Source organism: Natrix helvetica (genome assembly GCF_964273705.1).
Source record: "Natrix helvetica genome assembly, chromosome: 5".
Taxonomy (NCBI): Eukaryota; Metazoa; Chordata; class Lepidosauria; order Squamata; family Natricidae; genus Natrix; species Natrix helvetica.
This window is the reverse complement of record NC_138551.1, coordinates 72549177-72568775: the sequence shown is the minus strand read 5'-3', so window position 1 is coordinate 72568775 and position 19599 is coordinate 72549177. Positions and strand designations below refer to the sequence as shown.

The following is a 19599-nucleotide window of genomic DNA, read 5'->3' as shown; positions in this document are numbered from 1 at the left end:
AATGGTTACCATTGTTGTCTTTTAGGATGTTTTCAGCCCTGGGAATTCCTAATGATCTTTCTTTCAAGTCAGAATTACTTCCAACAATAGGAGCTGTGGTGGCGTAGTAGTTGGAATGCAGTACTGCAGGCTACTTCTGCTGACTGCCTGCAATTTGGCAGTTCACATCTCACCAGGCTCAAGGATGACTCAGCCTTCCTTCCTTCCAAGGTCGATAAAATGAGGACCCAGATTGTTGGGGCTGCCTCTGTAAACTGCTTAGTTTTACAGTGCCGGAAAGCACTGTGAAGTGATATATAAGTTTAAGTGCTATTGCTATCATCTAAGATTAGCTAGATTTGGAATGGCGAACCTATGGCACACATGCCACAGGTGGCATGCAGAGCCATTTGTCAGGGCAAGCGAGGCATTGCCGTATCAGCTGGTCAACGCATACATTTTTCACCCTCCCAAGGCTCCTAAGGAGGGCGAAAACAGCCCCCCCGGAGGCCCTCCAGAGTGCAAAAAACCAATCCTATGGGCAAACCGGAAGTTTGGGGACAGACTTCCGGTTTGCTCGTAGGGTCGGTTTTAGCTCTCTGGAGCCTTCAGGGGCCTTCTGGAGGCTTCCCTGAAGGCTCTGTAGGGCAAAAAATGACCCTACGAGCAAACTGGTCCATAGGGCTGTTTTTAGTCATCCGGAGCCTCCAGGGATCTTCAGGAGACTTCCCTGAAGGCTCCGGAGGACGAAATATGGCCCTACAGACAAACTGGAAGTGACGTCCAGTTTGCTCGTAGGGTCGTTTCCTCCGGAGGGCCTCCGCGGGGTGGGGGATGTTGAGTTCTGCCGAGCTTGGCCAGCAGAGGGCGTTCAGGGAAGCCCTCTGATTGGCCCAGGCGCGGCTCCAGCCGGCGGGAGAATTGGCAAGTTCTCATTGGTTAAGCCGTCTGACAGCTGCAAGTATAAATAGCTGTCAGATGGCCCGCGTTCTTTGTTCCTGTCAGCCAGTTAGTTTCAATAAATCTGTTGGACTGACAGTCGCCTCAGCCTCCTTATTACGAATCTAACACTGGCGACGAGGACGGGCGACGACACGGACCCTCACACGGTGCCACCAATGGCCTCCAACGCCGTCTTCTCCCCGTTCCGGCCTGAGGCTGAGGCGTGGGAAGCCTTCCTCGAACGATTCGAGTGTTTCCTCATAGCCCACGACCTCACCAGCCTCTCCATGGAACGGAAAAGAGGAATCTTCTTGAATTACTGCGGGCCGGAGATGTTCGGCACAGCCCGGGCTCTCGCTTCCCCGGATCCTGCCCACACACTGCGGTGGGACGAGCTAATTCTCCGTCTCAAACACCATTACGAGCCCGCCCCATCTCATTTTGCCCGCCGGCAGTATTTCCGTCGCTGCATTCAAAAGGACGGCCAAACCATCGCCCAGTATATTGCAGCCCTCCGTGCGGAGGCTATACATTGCGAGTTCAGCGACCTCGACGACGCGCTGTTAGAACAATTCATTTACGGCCTCCGCGACGTTAAACTGCATCGACGGATCCTGGCTCGGCCTGAGCTCACCCTAAAAATTGCAGTCGACGATGCCAGGGCTTACGAGATGGCTGACCAATCCACACCGGATTTCAGCCACCTCAGCCATCTACCTCCATCTGCCTACCTGCCGCCCTCTCCCTATGCGGCTAACGCCTCCACCTACGCTCCTTCTACAGCCTCCTCGTTCCGCACTGAGGTAGATCAAACCATCGACCGCCTGCAGTCGCTCTCAACCAGAGATAGACGTTCCTGCCTCAGTTGTGGCGGCCGCCACCAACGCTCCCAATGCTGCTTCAGAGCCGCTCTCTGCCACCAATGCGACAGAAAAGGACACCTTGCCGCCGTTTGCCGTTCCGCGCCTACTGACCGGCGCCCTTCACAGCAACCTCCGCCGCCGCCACGCGCTCCTGCCCGTATGCCTGCCCGGCGTCAAAACTCCCTCACAGTTGGCGACCCCAACGCAGCTTTCCCTGAATGGCTGGTAGACTCGGCCTCTTCCTCTGCGGAGGGCCGAGGTAAGCTGCACCTCCCCATATTCATTGAGGGGGTTCCTACCTCAATGGAGGTGGACACGGGATCAGCACGATCCATCATGTCATGGGACACCTTCCATTCCTTACTGCCATCGGTCCGCCGTTCCTCCCTGGGTCCCCCAGACTGCCGCCTCCGTGACTACCAAGGGAACCCCATTGACTTGCTTGGCTGCGGGACTTTTAACATTACCTACGGCTCCCGACATGCCATTTTGCCACTCCTCATTGTAAAAAAAACCCCTATCTTCCTTGCTGGGGCTTGACTGGTTTAGGGCGCTAGGTCTGTCTATCGCTGGGGTTCACTCCCTCTTTCCTTCGCCTCTGCCCCCCTCTGACTCCATTTCTTCTCTCCTTACTGAATTTGCTGATGTATTCCACCCCTCCCTCGGCTGCTATACCGGCTCCCCCATTTCTCTAAATCTCGATCCCTCTATCGCTCCTATCCGCCTAAAAGCCCGCCGCTTGCCGCTGGCCCTTAAAGCAAAAGTCGATGCTGAGCTAGATAAGCTCATCAGTCAGGGCATCCTTGAGCCAGTGGATTTCTCCCCATGGGAGACTCCTATCGTTGTACCCTTAAAGTCCGACGGATCCATAAGGATCTGCGCGGACTTTAAGTCAACTTTGAACAAGGCCCTCCAATCGCACCCCTACCCTGTGCCCGTTGTCCAGCACGTTCTGCATTCACTGGGCAAAGGGCGCATTTTCGCTAAGCTGGATCTCGCGCAGGCGTACCAGCAGCTGCCCGTGGACGATACCACCGCGCTTGCGCAGACTATTGTTACTCACCGCGGGGCATTCAAATGCCGGCGCTTGCAGTTCGGAGTCAGTGTGGCCCCGGGAATCTTTCAAGGTTTAATGGAGCGCTTGCTCCATGCCATTCCCGGGGTCACGCCGTACTTCGACGACGTATTGATCGCAGCCCCCGACGTTGTGGAGCTCGTCAAGATGCTGCGCATTGTCCTGCAGCGCTTTCGCACTGCTGGACTACATTTAAAAGCCACGAAGTGCAAACTGGGGGTTCCTGCCGTAACCTTCCTAGGTTACCGCATTGATGCCGAGGGCATCCACCCCGACCCATCTAAACTAGAGGCGATTTTGTCGCCCCCCCCCCTACCAACAAGACCGAATTGCAAGCCTTCCTCGGTCTTCTAAATTTCTATGCTTCTTTTATTCCCCACAAAGCCTCCCTGGCCGAACCCCTCCACCGCCTTCTCGACTCCACAACTCCGTGTAGTTGGACTAGCCGCGAGGCACATGCCCTCGCGGCTGTCAAACGCTCCCTCACCACGCCCCCAGTCTTCGCCCAATACGACGAGGCTCTCCCACTCACCTTGGTCTGTGACGCCTCCCCTTTTGGGGTGGGCGCCGTCCTTAGCCATGCCTTCCCTGATGGCTCGGAACGTCCCATAGCGTTTTACTCCCGCACCTTATCAAAGGCTGAGCGAAATTACAGCCAGCTTGATAAGGAGGCGCTGGCTGCCGTTGCGGGGGTAAAACGCTTCCACCATTACCTCTATGGACGGCCCTTCGCCCTCGTTACTGACCATAAGCCTCTTCTCGGCATCATTGCCGGGGACCGCCCTACCCCCCCAATCCTGTCACCTCGCATGTCCCGCTGGTTGGAATTTCTTTCCGCATACTCCTACTCCCTTTCCTACAAGCCCGGCGGCCACATTGCCCATTGGAAGACCCTGCCCTGACGCACTCTATCTCCCTCATTTCTGATCTCTCCCTGCCTGTGTCTGTCACGGACATAGCTCAGGCGTCCCGCACTGATCCGTTACTGCTACGCACTATGGCCGCCGTATCTCGAGGATGGGCGGCCTGCTCTCATGACCCACTCTTACTCCCTTTCTTCCGCCGCCGTTTGGAGCTCTCCATCATGCAGGATTGCCTCCTCTGGGGCTCCCGTGTTGTAATTCCTTCCTCCCTGCGCAGCGTAGTGCTGTCTCGCCTCCATGACGGCCACCCCGGCATAGTCCGCATGAAGGCTCTTGGCCGCGGCTATGTCTGGTGGCCGTCCATGGACGCGGACATCACTTCCTACGTCCAGCGCTGCTCGGCCTGCCAGCGTGTACAGGCTGCCCCTCCTACCTCACCTCCCCGGGAATGGGAGCGACCTATGGGCCCATGGAGTCGCTTGCACATCGACTTCATGGGTCCTCTTGATGGTCACTCATTCCTAGTCGTTGTGGATGCCTGGTCAAAATGGGTCGAACTCTTCCCAATGACCAGCACCACCTCCAAGTCCACTATCCGCGTCCTCAATGCTCTTTTCACTACTCACGGGCTGCCCAATGTCATCGTTTCGGATAACGGGCCCCAATTCTCTTCCTCTGAATTTCTCTCCTTCCTAACATCCCTTGGCATACGCCATGCCCCCGTTTCTCCGTACCACCCTGCCAGCAATGGCCTGGCAGAAAGGGCCGTCCGCTCCGCTAAGGATGCGTTTGCCCGCATGTCCGCCCTTCCATGGCCCGAGCGCATTCATACATATCTTCGTTCCCAACACACCACCCCTTGCTCCTCCACGGGCAAAGCTCCCTCTGAATTACTCATGGGCCGCCGCCTACGATCTACCTTAGACCGCCTTAATCCCCTTTTTTCTACTCCTCCCTTCACCCCCTCTACCCCCCCAAGGGCCTTTCTGGTGGGGGAGGAAGTTTTCGCCCGCAATTTCGCAGGGGAGCCGAAGTGGGTACCGGGAAGAATCTCCGAAGTAACGGGGCCCTGTTCTTACAGGGTCCTCCTCCACGATGGGAGATATTGGCGGCGGCATTTAGACCTGTTGCGGAGGCGACCGGCAGAAGATCCAACGCACGCAAAGAAGCGGACTGACACAACCAGGCCCTGCCAACGCCGCCTGCCGGCCCGACCCTGTACAAAACCCTGTCTCCGATTCCGCGCATCGCCCCCCCCCGGTGCGCTGGTTCACTCACCTGTTCTGTTGAATCCATTCTATGGGGTTGGGCCCGCCGAAGCCGTTCCTCCAGCGCTTCGTCACAAGGGCGGAGCGGACACTCCTTCCACCTCGGACAATGCGCCATCTTCGCTTAGGCGTTCCCAGCGCGTGCGCAGACGCCCAGGCTACCTCGACGATTACGCATGCGCCATCCGGGGGAAAGGGGTGTTGAGTTCTGCCGAGCCTGGCCAGCAGAGGGCGTTCAGGGACGCCCTCTGATTGGCCCAGGCGCGGCTCCAGCCGGCGGGAGAATTGGCAAGTTCTCATTGGTTAAGCCGTCTGACAGCTGCAAGTATAAATAGCTGTCAGACGGCCCGCGTTCTTTGTTCCTGTCAGCCAGTTAGTTTCAATAAATCTGTTGGACTGACAGTCGCCTCAGCCTCCTTATTACGAATCTAACAGGGGAGGCTGTTTTTGCCCTCCCCAAGCTCCTATAAAGTCTCTGGAGTCTAAGGAGGGCGAAAAAAAAGCATGCAAAAAATGGGTGGGAGTGCTGGTCACGTGCACATGTGCGCTGGGGTTGTGCATTGCTTTATGGGTGTGGCCACCACAGCTCTTGTGATCAGCTACAATTTTCTCATGTATTAAGAAAAGTTTTCTACACTCTATATAAATATGCTTTATTTTTCCTAATTGAAGAACTATGTACCACGTTAACCTTCATGTTGGGAAACATCCATATTCCCCCACACAATCATTAATAAAAATGAAGAAGAATGGTTGAAAAATACTAGAACAAATTTGATGCCACAAGGGTTTGTCTGTTAAATTAGCAAACAATTTCTCCATCAATCACGGTTTATACTGTAAGTTTTAAAGCGAATCAATTTTCCTCTTTGCTGATGCATAACAAAATTAGCATTTAGGATGAGAAATAACTGAATTGCATTAAACAGTAATGGCATAGGATAGCAACTGTACATTTCTTCTTTAGCTTAGAATGGATGGATATTCTATAACTATTAGTACTAGTGCAACTACTAACAGCATTATTACTCCTACAGTCTGGATACCAAATTCTTGGAAATCAGTTCAGCTCAACACAGCTCATAATTAGCATTAGCTATTCTTTGTTTTTCAAACTTAATCTCCGCCACATTGTTTCCCTAACTTTTGTCTACAAATGCAGGATCTACTTTTTTTCTTTTCTCAGATTAACAGTGCATTGATTCATGGGTTGCAACAGGAATGGACCAACTAACTTCTCAGTTGAGCTGTCACGGGCTAAGGGATTGACTAGCCCAAAGTCACCCAGCTGAGTTTTATGCTTAAAATGAGACTAGAACTCACAATTTCCTAATTTCCAGCCTGCAGCCTTAACCAGAAGACTAACCTGGCTGTCAAGTTTCAGCACAAAGATGTATAGAAATAAGGTTCAAATTGTCATCAAAAAGGAAATATGAAATGGTGCTTACCTTTCCGCTTGGCTTGTGCTATGATATCTGCAGCGCCTTTGCTCATAACCTTTGTGACATATAAGGGGCAATTGGCTTGTTTTGCTATAGTAATAGCACGATACACTGCCTCTGTTTCAACCTTGGAAAACATGAATAATCAGATACTTGCTTCAAAGTGACTCTTTCATCCAGACCTGCATGGTTAAAGAATCACTGGAATACAATCTTTTTATTCCAATTTTTACTCACGGGGAATTTGCAGTTCCAGAAAAAAAAAAAGGAAAATTAGCGTTATGATTTTTGATTTTAGGAATTGTGAACAATTCAGTTACGCATTAGTGATTTCAGGTTGAAGCTCAGTATTAAACAACTGGGAATTGCAAACCTACATATACAAGGTATACATACTATTAAAAAGAACAGGCTTAGGCTGCCACTCAGAAAAATTTAAATCAGATTTTTTTTCCATTATAGGTAATCCTCAGGTTATAATCATAATTGTGCCCAGAATTACAGTTATAAGACATTCTGGTTGTTAAGCAGGTTACATGCCTTATTTTATGGCCTATTTTGCAGCAGTCATTAAGTGAATCACTGCAGTCATTAAGCGAATTTATTGTCTACAATTGGTATATTTTGCAGGAAAGTAAAAATAAATGCCAATTTCCGGCAAAAAAAACCTGCTGTAATGTGTCTAAGGAATGTTATTAATGGCTATAAATGAGGACCAGTTGCCAAGAACTCAAAATGCAACCAGATGATGGGGGGGAGGGGCAATTGTAACTTTGAACCAGAGTCTTAAGTAGCTCTGGGGAGGTCTATTGTAACTTTGAATGATCACTAAGAGACCGATCGTAAATCAAGGACTTCCTGTATTTCTCTAAGTGCCGTTTAGAACATTTTCTTTTTAGCAACTTATGAACTAGTTATCAAAATATCTTACAAAAAACATTTTTTTTTACTAATTTTCCCTTTTAAATTATGTTTCTGTTTTAGTACAATAGGTGTATAGTTTGATCAAATTCTGAAACCTTCGTGTTTTCTAATCCAAAATTAGAATAAAAGGATTGAGATCCTAAATCAGGGGCTTTCCACTGAGGTCAATGTATTCTTTGAACTGTCCATGGTTCTGTCATCAATGGAAGATTTTAATTCACTGTGCACAAATTCCTATGACTCCAAAGAACAGCCCACATTGGATTATATCATGTGAGGAATCAGAGAAAATGCAATGCTTAGCTCAGGAAATGTGGAATACATTTGGCATATACAAATTTGCAGCAAAAAATAAATCCTGTTCTAAAATCGAGCACACATGTAAAATTATTCACTTTTTCCTGAAATTTATCAGTGCAAAAAGAGAATAATGTAGTGCCCTGTAATTTCATTTGAAAAATTCTTAATGTAAGAAAAACTAATGTGTCAGGAAAAAATTAGGCAAGATTCATTTTCTGTGAAATACTAACACTTCATAATGTTGCATAAATGTGCCTGGGGTACATTTAAATATACTATAGTATAGTCTTTATTGTCATTGTACAAAATAAATACAACAATATGATCCGTATCTTCATGCATCAAAGTGTTTTAGTCCTTTTGACTTTGTGGGAGAGAATTTTTTTATTTATTTCTTTGTAGCCTTCTTGAAAACATGAAAATGTATGAAATTTGCAAATGAATCAATTTTGGGGGTAGGCATTTGGAAATTAAGCTAATTTTGTGGAACAATACATTTATTTCTATGAAACAAGTTAATATTACCTCTTCTGGGTGGCTGAGGACATGACCCTCTGGACCTGTAATCCCCAATTCCAGGAGTCTTTTTTGCTCCTAAATCAATCAATAAACAGAGGAAGAATGATAATAAGATGTACAGATATGGTATCTCAAGTAAAAAGTAAAACTTTATAAAATCTTCACTTTTTGAAATATCCTCTCCTGACTGGATGCCGTGTTTCCCTGAAACTATGACATGTCCTGATAATAAGGCCATGCCATATTTTTCCTGTGGGCAAAAATATACGCCCTGGCCTGATAATAAGCCCCCTGGACAACCCCCCCCTCCAGCCAGGCAGAGCGTCACTCACAACCTAGCGATATCCCAAAGACGCCAAGCCGCAGGAGCCGGGGGGAGGGGGAGCAAAGGCCCTCACATTGCTTGCCACCTTCGGGATACTGCTAGGTTGGTGAGTGGCGCTTTGCCCAGCTGGAGCGGGAGGTTGCCGGGCGGCTGCACTCATGAGCAGCTGCCCAGCAACCCACCTTTCCAGCCGGGCAGAACGCCACTCACCAACCCAGTAATATCCCAAAGGCACTAAGCCACATGGCGCTCTACCCAGCTGGAAAGGGAGGTTGTGCGAGAGCCTGTTCTGCCTCCAGCTCATGTGCCTCCCAGCCTCAACATGCCCTGGCCCAGCTTGCTCTGCAGGGCCATGGTGCCGGCGCCGCAGCAGCGCTCCGAGCATAACCGGCTTCAAAACTCCAGAGATCTGCTGCTGATTCTTCCGGCAGCGGCCGCTCTGGGACTATGTTCTATGGTTGTGGGCTGGCTCCTGGAAGACTCTCTGTCCCACCAGAGTCTTCCAACAGCCAGCCCACAACCATAGAATGTGGTCCCAGAATGGCCGCTGCCAGAAGACTCTGCAGCGAATCTCCGTTGTTTGGAAGCCGGTTATGCTCGGAGTTCTGCAGCGGCGCCAGCACCCTGGCCCTGCAGAGAGAGCTGAGCCAGGGCATGTTGAGGCTGGGAGGCACACAAGCTGGGGGTGGAACAGGCGCTCACGCAATCTCCCTTTCCAGTTGGGCAGAGCGCCACGCGGCTTAGTGCCTTTGAGATATTACTGGGTCAGTGAGTGGCACTCTGCCCGGCTAGAAAGGGGGGTTGCCGGGTAGCTGCTCGTGAGTGTGGTCACCTCATGACTGCTGCGTTGCACTGCTGCGACAGCGCAACACAACCATTTGCCCCCGAGGCTGTGCCTGGCTCTTCAGGCACCCACTCACAAGAGAGCAGCCACCCAGCAACCCAACCCCAACCCCACAATAATAAGGCCCAGGCAACATTGGGGGGGGGGGGGGGGTTAAAAAAAAAACCCTGTCATATTTTGGGGAAAACATGGTAGGTTACAACTGCTAACTCCCAGTCTGTATCTATCCATAATTCTGTCTGTCTGTCTCTATCTATCATCTCTATATCCATCCATCCAATCTATAAAATGTATTGATCGCCTATCTTACCCTTGAGCAGTGATGGCTAACCTTTTTTCATGCCAAGTGCAAAAGCACACAGGCACACACCAGTAATGTAATGCACACACCCCTCAGTGTGCTCCACCCATGTGCACATGACCCCTGCGCATGCATCTCCCACATGTGTCCTACCCCTACACATGCATGGCAGAGACCAAAAATCACTGGCTGGTGGGAGGCATTCGCGCATGTGCGACAGAACTGAGCTGGGGCAATGGCTCTGCATGCCACCTGTGCCACACATTCCATAGGTTCGCCATCACAGCCCTAGGGTAACTCTATGACTGATCTACTAAATCTAAATGCATTCCATTTTACAATATATGTAAACAAGATACTTTGAGAAACCTTCATGATGGCTTTTAAAGAAAATGGATACATCTGTGTTTATCTGGGACTTTACCGGCTTGGGAATTCTGGAAGTTAAAATCTACCCTTCTTAAACATGCCAAGGTTGAAAAACACTGCCTTACTAGTTGGTTTCCTTTTGGAAAAGAGATTATTTGGACAGCTCCTTTTAAAATAATAATTCAACATTTATTCCAAGTTGATTAATTATAAGTAACTTTCTGATTTTTTAAACATCTTTGTTTAATATTGATTTCATTTATCTCATTTATGAAAACCCTTACGGATACTAATATTAGTCAAAAACTGCACTCTTACGATTCTGCCATATGGAAGGTTTGAACTGCAAAGTGTCCTACTATTAAGCACCAAATCATATTATGGTGAAGAATTAGGAGAGATATATCAGCTGAAATTTCCCATGATTTATGAATCTCTTAAGGTTTAAAGTTGGTTATCTCCATCTAGAACAAAGGGGGATGGGTGCAGCTTTTGAACTCCTTATTTTTAGCTTATCCAACATTGTGCCCCTGAAATTCAGGAAGGAGCTGAAGAGGAGGAATGTGAACATGTCACAAATGATTCAAAAGAAATGCTTTGGACCTTGCACAAGGGTGACACTTCTGTCGTCCATTAAAACAGCCTACCATTTCTCCTGCTTCTGTACAAGCTTGGTAAGAAACACTGCTGCTTTAAGGCATCCCTTCAGTGATTCTTAAACCGTGGAGTGGGTTTAATGAATAGTAGAGACATGTGGTGCTTGGTGAGGCCTGAAACCTCCATCCAAATCACTGTCAAACTGTAAATAGCCCTAGAGAAAAAAATGGGCTTCATTTCACACTCACCCATGTGGGATGATGTCATGCCTTAAAAGAATAGATGGGACTATTAGCATGTAAGGTTTGGCCATATTTTTGAAGATCATCGAGTCCAGGGGTGTCAAACTCAAGGTTGGTTGGCCAGATTTGGCCTGCAGGGTCACTCTGGAAACAGTGAAGGACCAGCCCACGGTGCCTCTGCCAGTGAAAATGGATCTCGGGAGGGCTGCGTGCATCCTTCCTAGGCTCCGTGCTCTAAGCTCCATTTTCACTGGCAGAGGGCTTCAGGAGACAGTCATGGCCAAAAACGGAGCCTTGAGTGATGTTGAGCTGGCCAGCCCCCTGGGGTGAAACACAACCCTCATGTTGCCCTCAATGAAATGGAGTTTGATACCCCTGATACAGTTCATCTCTCATCTTCAATCTAATGCAGTATTTCTCAACATTGGCACCTTGGACATGTGTGGAGTTCAAATTCCATAATTCTGGGAGCTGAAGTCCACACCATCTTCAGGTTGCCAAGGTTAAAAAACACTGGTCTAAGAAATTCCCCAGCCCTCTGGGGGCCCAAGATACTGACTTTTGTTTTCTTAGGAAAATGGCATTGTCTAAAGGCAATAGATGGGTGAATGCCAAGTTGCAGATCTTGGGTGATTATTTAGGGGAACTAGCCTCAAAAGTAGCACAGCATTGTAAAAACTGAAAATCAAATTATAAGTCTATGGATTGGATTTTATTTCCTTCCTTTCCTTTTTATAATGCAAGGAGGAAAAAGTATAGGAGAGGGAGGCAGCTTCAGGCTAATTTTCAAATGACATGGATACAGACTCAAGGCACATATAAAAATGCAGGAATGACAATCAATCAGAAGATGGGGCAAAATGTGTATCCAGAGAATAGTTGATATAAGCAAAAGCTCTGCAAATACTTGTAGTCAATCAGCAAAGAACTGAGATCAAGGCTTGGCGCAGAAGTATGTCAGCAATACCTTAAGGCCATTATCTTCTCCCTACTGCTGATGAAAAGGAGAGCTCCTGCTATAACTTTAGCTCTGAACCAATCTATCAGCTGCCATAAAACTGTTGAGGGAATTCCAGTGAAACGTCTGTGCTTTTGTCTGCCATGTGCACATAGGAGTGGTCAGGCTTAGGATAAGGGAATGAGAACAAAGAATATGTAAAAGAAGAAAGCCAACATCTGTCAGGAACTGTTATGAATCCTAGTTTTCTTATAAAATTTCCATAAAATTTTATGACAGTCCTTTTAAATTTTTAAATTGTGTTATTATTAATGGGGTTTTTTTAATGGTGATTTTTAATTGTCCAAATGTGATGTAATTTGTTACCTCCTCCGTGCATGTATGTCTTTGTATATGTGTGTATTTGGATGTTTATGTGTTTGCACATATGTTTTATGTTTTTATATGTCTTATTGTACGCCGCCCCGAGTCCTGTGTGGAAAGGGAGTGGCTAATAAATTCAAATTTATTATTATTATTATTATTATAAGTGCCATAATGTTTGCTGGCATTCTTGTAGTTACTTTACTGTAGGTAAAGTTACTCTTCTGATTTTCAGGAATGTATGTGTTTCTTACCTATTTTGGAAAAGACTTTGGCCTCTATAAATGAGAATATGACATATTAGGTTGCTATATGGTCCAGATTTAATGATAAGCTCAACAATTCATTCCATGTAAGTTTATACAGGTAATCATTAACCTATGACCATTAAATGGGACTGGAAGTCCTTGTAGTCATAAGTGGAGTCAGACCTGACTTTACAACAATTCTTACAGCGGTTGTTAAATGACTTGCCCAGTCATTAAGTAAACCATAGAACTGTTAATCAAAGCCAGTTTCCCCAATGTGCTTTTTGTTGTAATTCAGCAAAATGGTCACAGATGGTGATCATGTGACCATAGGGTATAAATGCAAGCTAGTTGTCAATTCCTTAAACTGCAGGGGTGGGGTGCTATAACGGTTGTAACTTGAAAGTGCAAGTAAAGGTCGTAAGTCACTTTTTCTGGCAGTGTTGTAACTTTAAATGGCTACTGAACAAATAGTGATAAGTCCAGAATTACCTGCATATTTACCATATTTTTCAGAGTGTAAGACACACCTTTTTCCCTCAAAAAAGAGGGTGAAAATCTGGGTGCATCTTTATACACTGAATACAGCATTTTTGGCCTCCTGAAACCCCGCCCCCTTTGCAAAAACGGCTGTGCATAGCCTTTAGGAGGCTTCCAGAGTGCTCCTGGGGGCTGGGGAGGGAAAAAATGAGCAAAAACTGGGGCATTTTTTTGCTCGCTTTTGGCCCTCCTAGCCCCCAGGAGCACTCTGCAAGTTTTCTAATGGCTATGCATGCCCTTTTTTTGACAAAAACCGGGGCAGTTTTCGTGAAAAACGGGCTGTTTTTGGGAGGTCTGCAGAGTGCAAAAACTTTTTTTTAATTTGCCTCTTCAAAATCTTGGTGCGCCTTATACTCCAGTGCATCTTATACTCTGAAAAATACGGTATGTGGAACTTTGGTTTTCATTAATTGGGAGTTTTACTTAGATCCTTTAATCAGTATAATCTAGCGTTCTTTTCCTTCACTGTATTGCCACTATTCAAGGTAGACTTTTTCTATTTCATGACAGTAAGCAAATAAGCAATATAAATGATATCATCTGCAACATTAATATGGGACTCCCTATCACACCCCAAAATATAACATGGATAATTGAAATCATTACCAACCTAATATATGCTAATGAGCGCTGACCTTGGTAATGTGTGTATTTATCAGACAAATAATATCTAAAGCAACAGACTTCTTTAGGAATTCAGTTGAACCATGTGGGAAGCTTTCAATTAAAAACTTAATAATACTAGTCAGGTCTTGCCAACTGCAGGGAAAGGGTAATTAAGAAACGGAAATGCATCTTGTTTCCTTTTTAAACTAAAAATGTCTATACCATGGTGAACATTTTTCCTACCTCATCAATGATGTCTCCATTTTCTGCATGAACTTGGGCAATGGCACCCATTTCGCGAATAAGGCTGAATATTTCATACATCTGCCAGGAAAGAGAGAGGGAAAAACAAGTCTTAAAATGTAATAGTTTACATTTCTGTACTACAATATCATTAAAATTGGTGTGCTTCCATTATCTTTAATTACCTGAGCATCAGTGCATTGCAGTTTGTCTTTGTAGGACATGAAAACAAGAAAAGAGTTCACACCTTAAGAAAAACAAAAGTGAATTATTGATTGCAACTGAAGTAAAAACAACAGTTTTTAGGTTACAAAGCTTGGCCATCTATATTCAGATGATAAAAACGTAAGACTTTATTAAAAAAACAATGAAACAGAATCAATGCTTGTGGTTGTTTCTAATCATGAAATTGTTTACTTAGAAGTAAATCCACACTGGCAATTTAATTATTATCGGTACTGCTACAATAGAATTTGTATTTATATAATAGAATGATATTTATATGCATGCAATTAATTTCAGCCTTCTTGCAGCAATCATTCCAAAAACTGTAACAGGGAAAACAGTATATTTGGGTTTTCCCTAGAAGATGCTCACCAGAAGAGTTTCTAAGAAAATCTGTTAGTTTAGATAATCTGGGTTAAATGACAGCCAAAGTCGACCTCTGAATTCCATAACTAAATCAACCAAAGCAGATATCCTCACCCAACTTCAGAACTGGCCTTGAGCATTCCAGCAGCAACATAACCACTTATGCATCGTCATGTTTTCTGAAGAAGCTTTACTCAGAAAAATGGCTTATTTTTTTAAAAAAAATATTATTGGCCAAATGTTATAATAAATAAGTATTCAAGTTGCAATCTGGTGGTATTCTGATAGAGTTTAAGACATCCCAAAATGTATCATATTCCTTTCTTCAACTTTACAGGGGAAAATCTGATACAAGCTACCAGGGGTTAAATGCTCTCAAGTCTGCTACTGGTTCGCTTTGCGCACATGTGCACTGCAGGTGCTAAGAAGCCTTTTCTGAGTCTACAAAGGTTAGTAGAACAGCAGGAGGGGGAAACAGCTGTGCCGTGTGATTTAGATTCACTAGAAAGCAGGATTTCCTGCTTTCTAGCGAATATAAATCACACAGCACAGCTGATTGTCACACAGCTGATCATCGGAACTTTTTAAAAACTTTTTAAAGCATTTTTAAACTACTGGTTTAGGTGAACCAGTAATTAAAAGAATGCTTTAAAAAGTTTTTTAAAAAGTTCCGACAATCAGCTGTGCTGTGCAATCATCGGAACTTTTTTTTTTACTTTTTAAAAACATTTTTACTACCTTTTCAGGGAAATTGGCCCGAACCGGTAGCATTTCACCCCTGCAAACTACCCACTTCTTCTGAAATCAGGAATTCCCAAGCTTGCAGGGGCCTCAAAACAAGGGTAGAGGAGGGGGCAGTGAATGAAATGTGTGAGGTTTTGGATCGAAAGTGTCAGGGTTCCAAATTGCATCCGAAATAAAATCAGAGTCCAAGGCAAGAGATTACTCAAAGTTTCAATTTATTAAAAGAGTTATGTTGGCACATCTGGGAAAATGCGAATCTGAAAGCTTCCCGGTTTTCCCACCCAGTTTAAAGTTCAAGACTCTGCCTCAACACCCACAAGTTCATCACATAGTCCAATCTTCCACTGCCACGAAGACAGATTCCTCCCATCCAGATCAGTGGCGTAGCGTGGGTTGTCAGCACCCGGGGCAAGGCAAGTAATTTGCGCCCCCTAAAGTGAGGGCGGCCCGACTGCAGCTGCCCCTGGGTCGGCATCAGTCAAGTGAGGCTCTCCATGCTGGCCTCCTGCCTTCCTCCCGAGGAGGAGCTCAAAGGGCAGCGGGAAAAGGCTCGACTGAAGGGAAGCAGGTGCCGCGGGGGTGGGAGGCGCACCGGGGGCTTCGGGAAGGCACCTGCTTCCCGGGGCGCTCCAGGCGGAGCGGGAGGACGCGGTGGCGTTGCAGTGGCGGGCAGATGGAGCGCAGCGCCGCTCTCCTTCGGCTCCCGCGGGGGCGGCGCGGCGGGTCCGCTGGGAGGTAGGTGGTGCGCAGGAGGGGCCTGGGCGGGCCGGGGAGCTTAGTTCGCGGGCCGAGCCGGGCGTGGAAAGAGACAGCCACAGTCTGGCAAAGGGCGGCGCAGGGCGAGTCAGGGCGCCCCCCCAGATGTTGCGCCCGGTGCGGCCGGCCCCCCCTGCACCCCCCACGCTACGCCACTGATCCAGATCCAGGTGTAGAGACGAAGTCGACTTTGACTTTCTAAGAAGAATGTTATTATGGCTACATTTTACCCAACTTCACATAATCCCTCCTCCCAGTTTCCCCACAATAGAAAGTGTGGCAGGCCTGAAGTCCAAAAAGAAAAGATGGCTTGCAGGCATGACAGGAAGCTTCCTTTTCCTCCATGAACATTGACAAAATAAATATGCATCAGACACATATGAATCCTGCTGTTTTCTGTTTCTGTCTTGGCACATCACAGTAAGCAAGGCTTTAGAATTTAGGGGAAGTTTCCAAGTGTGGACTATATCTACCCTGTTTCCCTGAAAATAAGACCTCCCCGGATAATAAGCCCAATTGGGCTTTTGAGCGCATGAGCTAAAATACGCCCTCCCCCCAAAATAAACCCTCCCCGAAAATATTGCAATGCAGCAGCAGTCATGAAGTGACCACATCCGCCACCTCCTGCACCTCAAAAAATAATAAGACCTCTCCGAAAATAAGGCCAAGTGCTTATTTGGGGGGATCAAAAGAAAATAAGACCCTGTCTTATTTTCGGGGAAACAGGGTACTCAATGGAAGTATAATTCTCTAAAGCTGCAATCCCATACAACTTACTTGGAAATAAGTTCCAATGGATTTAGGAACATAAATGTAGAATTACACCATAACAGAATAAATTTTGGGGGGATACTTATAATCCTGTATTATGGTACAACCAGAATCAAATCCCACACATAGGAAGCTACTGATGGACAGAAGCACCACTTGTCTGGCAAACCTTCCTCAATCTGATGTTCTTCAAATGTGGCTTCAGAGGACAACTCCCATTACCACAAATCACAGTGAGCATATCCTGTCTATTTTGCTTGAGATACTATTTGCAGGTAGAAATAGAACGTTGGTCTTACCTGAACATGTCTTTTCAGGAGAGTAGAGGGAGGGGTCACAGGAGGGTTTAATTTGGATTGAAATTAACAAACAAAGGACAAGCCCCGGGAGCCACCCGGTCCTCCCCCACCCAGTCCCTGACTAACTAACCAGGGAGGGATTGTGACCCCTCCCTCTACTCTCCTGAAAAGACACGTTCAGGTAAGACCAACATTCTTTTTCCAGTAGAGTAGAGGGAGGGGTCACACGAGGGACATACCTAAGTTATGTCCCGGGGGGGGGACTAGGGTCCAGGGGGAGGATCGGCTGCTACCCGCTGTAGGACAATTTTTCCTGTCTAGAGAACCAAAAACACAGTGCTTGGACCAAAAGACTGAGAGGAAACTGGGAACCAATAGGAGAGACAGAAGGTTAAGAAGTTTCTCTCAGTCTAATGGACCAATCAGGCTGTGTTAAACCCTCGCACAGTGGCGTAGCGTGGGTTGTCAGCACCCGGGGCAAGGCAAGTAATTTGCGCCCCCTAAAGTGAGGGCGGCCCGACTGCAGCTGCCCCTGGGTCGGCATCAGTCAAGTGAGGCTCTCCATGCTGGCCTCCTGCCTTCCTCCCGAGGAGGAGCTCGAAGGGCAGCGGGAAAAGGCTCGACTGAAGGGAAGCAGGTGCCGCGGGGGTGGGAGGCGCACCAGGGGCTTCGGGAAGGCACCTGCTTCCCGGGGCGCTCCAGGCGGAGCGGGAGGACGCGGTGGCGTTGCAGCGGCGGGCAGACGGAGCGCAGTGCCGCTCTCCTTCGGCTCCCGCGGGGGCGGCGCGGCGGGTCCGCTGGGAGGTAGGTGGTGCGCAGGAGGGGCCTGGGCGGGCCGGGGCCGGGGAGCTTAGTTCGCGGGCCGAGCCGGGCGTGGAAAGAGACAGCCACAGTCCGGCAAAGGGCGGCGCAGGGCGAGTCAGGGCGCCCCCCCAGATGTTGCGCCCGGTGCGGCCGGCCCCCCCTGCACCCCCCACGCTACGCCACTGCCCTCGCATGACCCCTCCCTCTACTCTACTGGAAAACTACAAGAACCATAGTTCCTGTTCACTTAAATTGTTCAGATCTTTCTTACCTTTGTCTTTCACAAGAGCTTCCAGTTCTTCTTTTATACTCTCATGCCAACGTGTGATGTCAATATGCAAAGAATAGTCACAGCAGGCTTTACTATCTGCGTTTTCCTTCCACTGGTCATAGGCAGTCAGTAGGTTTGTTCCAGATTCAGGGAATACGTGATCAACTTGAGAAACAAAAACATTTATTTAAAAGTAAGGATTGAATTGCCCAGAATCTGATGAATGCTTTTCACTTCAAAGAATAAAGCACCCCAAAACTTTGAAATACATACAAATATATTCAGAATAATCTAAATACATTGATTATATGTGGGTATCAGAATTCTTCTGTAAGTTTTAGAAAAACAAAACTGCAGAAACATTGAAGAATTACAATGACATGAGAACATGAGCATTTAATTCTACTGTACAGAATTACTGAAAGATTTTTTTTAATGAACAAATAGAATCATTGTTCTCTACAGGTAAGTCCTCAACTAACAACAGTTCAAAGTTACAACTGGATTGAAAAGTGACATGACTGTTTTTCACTTATGATCATTGCAGCATCCCCATGTTCACGAGACCAAAATCCATTGGCCTGGGAACTGATTCATGTTTATGACACTTTTTAGTGTCAGGTGATCATCTTGTGTGATCTGACAAGCCAAGTCCATGGGGAAGCCACATTTACTTAACAACTGTGTTACTAACTTCAGTGATTCACTTAACTGTGGCAAGAAAAGTTGCAAAATGGGGCAAAACTGACTTAATAAATTTTTCACTTAACAACAGAAATGTTGGGCTCAATTGTAGTCCTAAGTTGAGGACTACCTGTATAGGTACTCTATAGGTACGTGGTGATATAAATGCATCCGTGTGCAGTATAAGGGAATTATAGCTCTTTAATATTAGTGTTAAACTTTACCTGAATTTGCTCAACTTAGAAGACAAAGAAAATCTTTACTGGGGTCAAAAACCAGAACAGATAAAACGTGCTAGTGTAAAACAGGTTACAGATATATGGACAAGTGCAAATCATAAAATTAACTGAGCATATCATTTGACTGTGCATTTTGCATATAACAAAATTAAGTTATAATTAGAATATCAAAGTCATTATTATTTGCAAGTTAAAAGTATAAATAAAGCCAGTCAGAATGACTGGGAAATTTATTTAAAAGTGGGCTTATCAATTCTGAACAAAAACAGCATAAAATGGGCAATATAAATACATGTGTTTCATAATTTTTTAGTAGCTGCTTTCTTGTATGGGCAAAACCTTTACCCGAGTGATTGCTGTGGGAAGATTATCAGATCACTCTGTTGTGGTTTTAATTCAGATCACGTAACTCGTTCACTTCAAATATATGAATAACTTAAAACATGTTGATAAGTTGGAACGCCCTCATTTGAAATGAAGGAGAAACAGCTCTTTAGTTTCCAAGTTTCCTTTATTTATTTATTTATTTTAACAATGGGTTCTATACAATTCTATCATGGTCTGTTCTGAAATGGCCAGCCTTGCTAGGGCTGATCAAGAAGACAATGAGAAGGAACAGGTGAGCACAG

At 46.4% G+C, this 19599-nt stretch overlaps 1 protein-coding gene across 2 annotated transcripts in view; it reads right to left on the bottom strand.

Annotated features, from left to right (window-relative positions):
* The window catches only part of DPYSL4 (dihydropyrimidinase like 4), a 42382-nt gene that overhangs the window by 15948 nt on the left and 6835 nt on the right, over positions 1 to 19599 (bottom strand). For both annotated transcript variants that reach the window (XM_081955462.1, XM_081955463.1), the window contains exons 4-8: positions 18048 to 18212; positions 13997 to 14058; positions 13812 to 13892; positions 8182 to 8250; positions 6439 to 6559 (exon numbers count right to left, since the gene is read on the bottom strand). In XM_081955462.1, coding sequence (XP_081811588.1) covers positions 6439 to 6559; positions 8182 to 8250; positions 13812 to 13892; positions 13997 to 14058; positions 18048 to 18212 — 498 coding nt within the window. The remainder of the gene's footprint in view (positions 1 to 6438; positions 6560 to 8181; positions 8251 to 13811; positions 13893 to 13996; positions 14059 to 18047; positions 18213 to 19599) is intronic.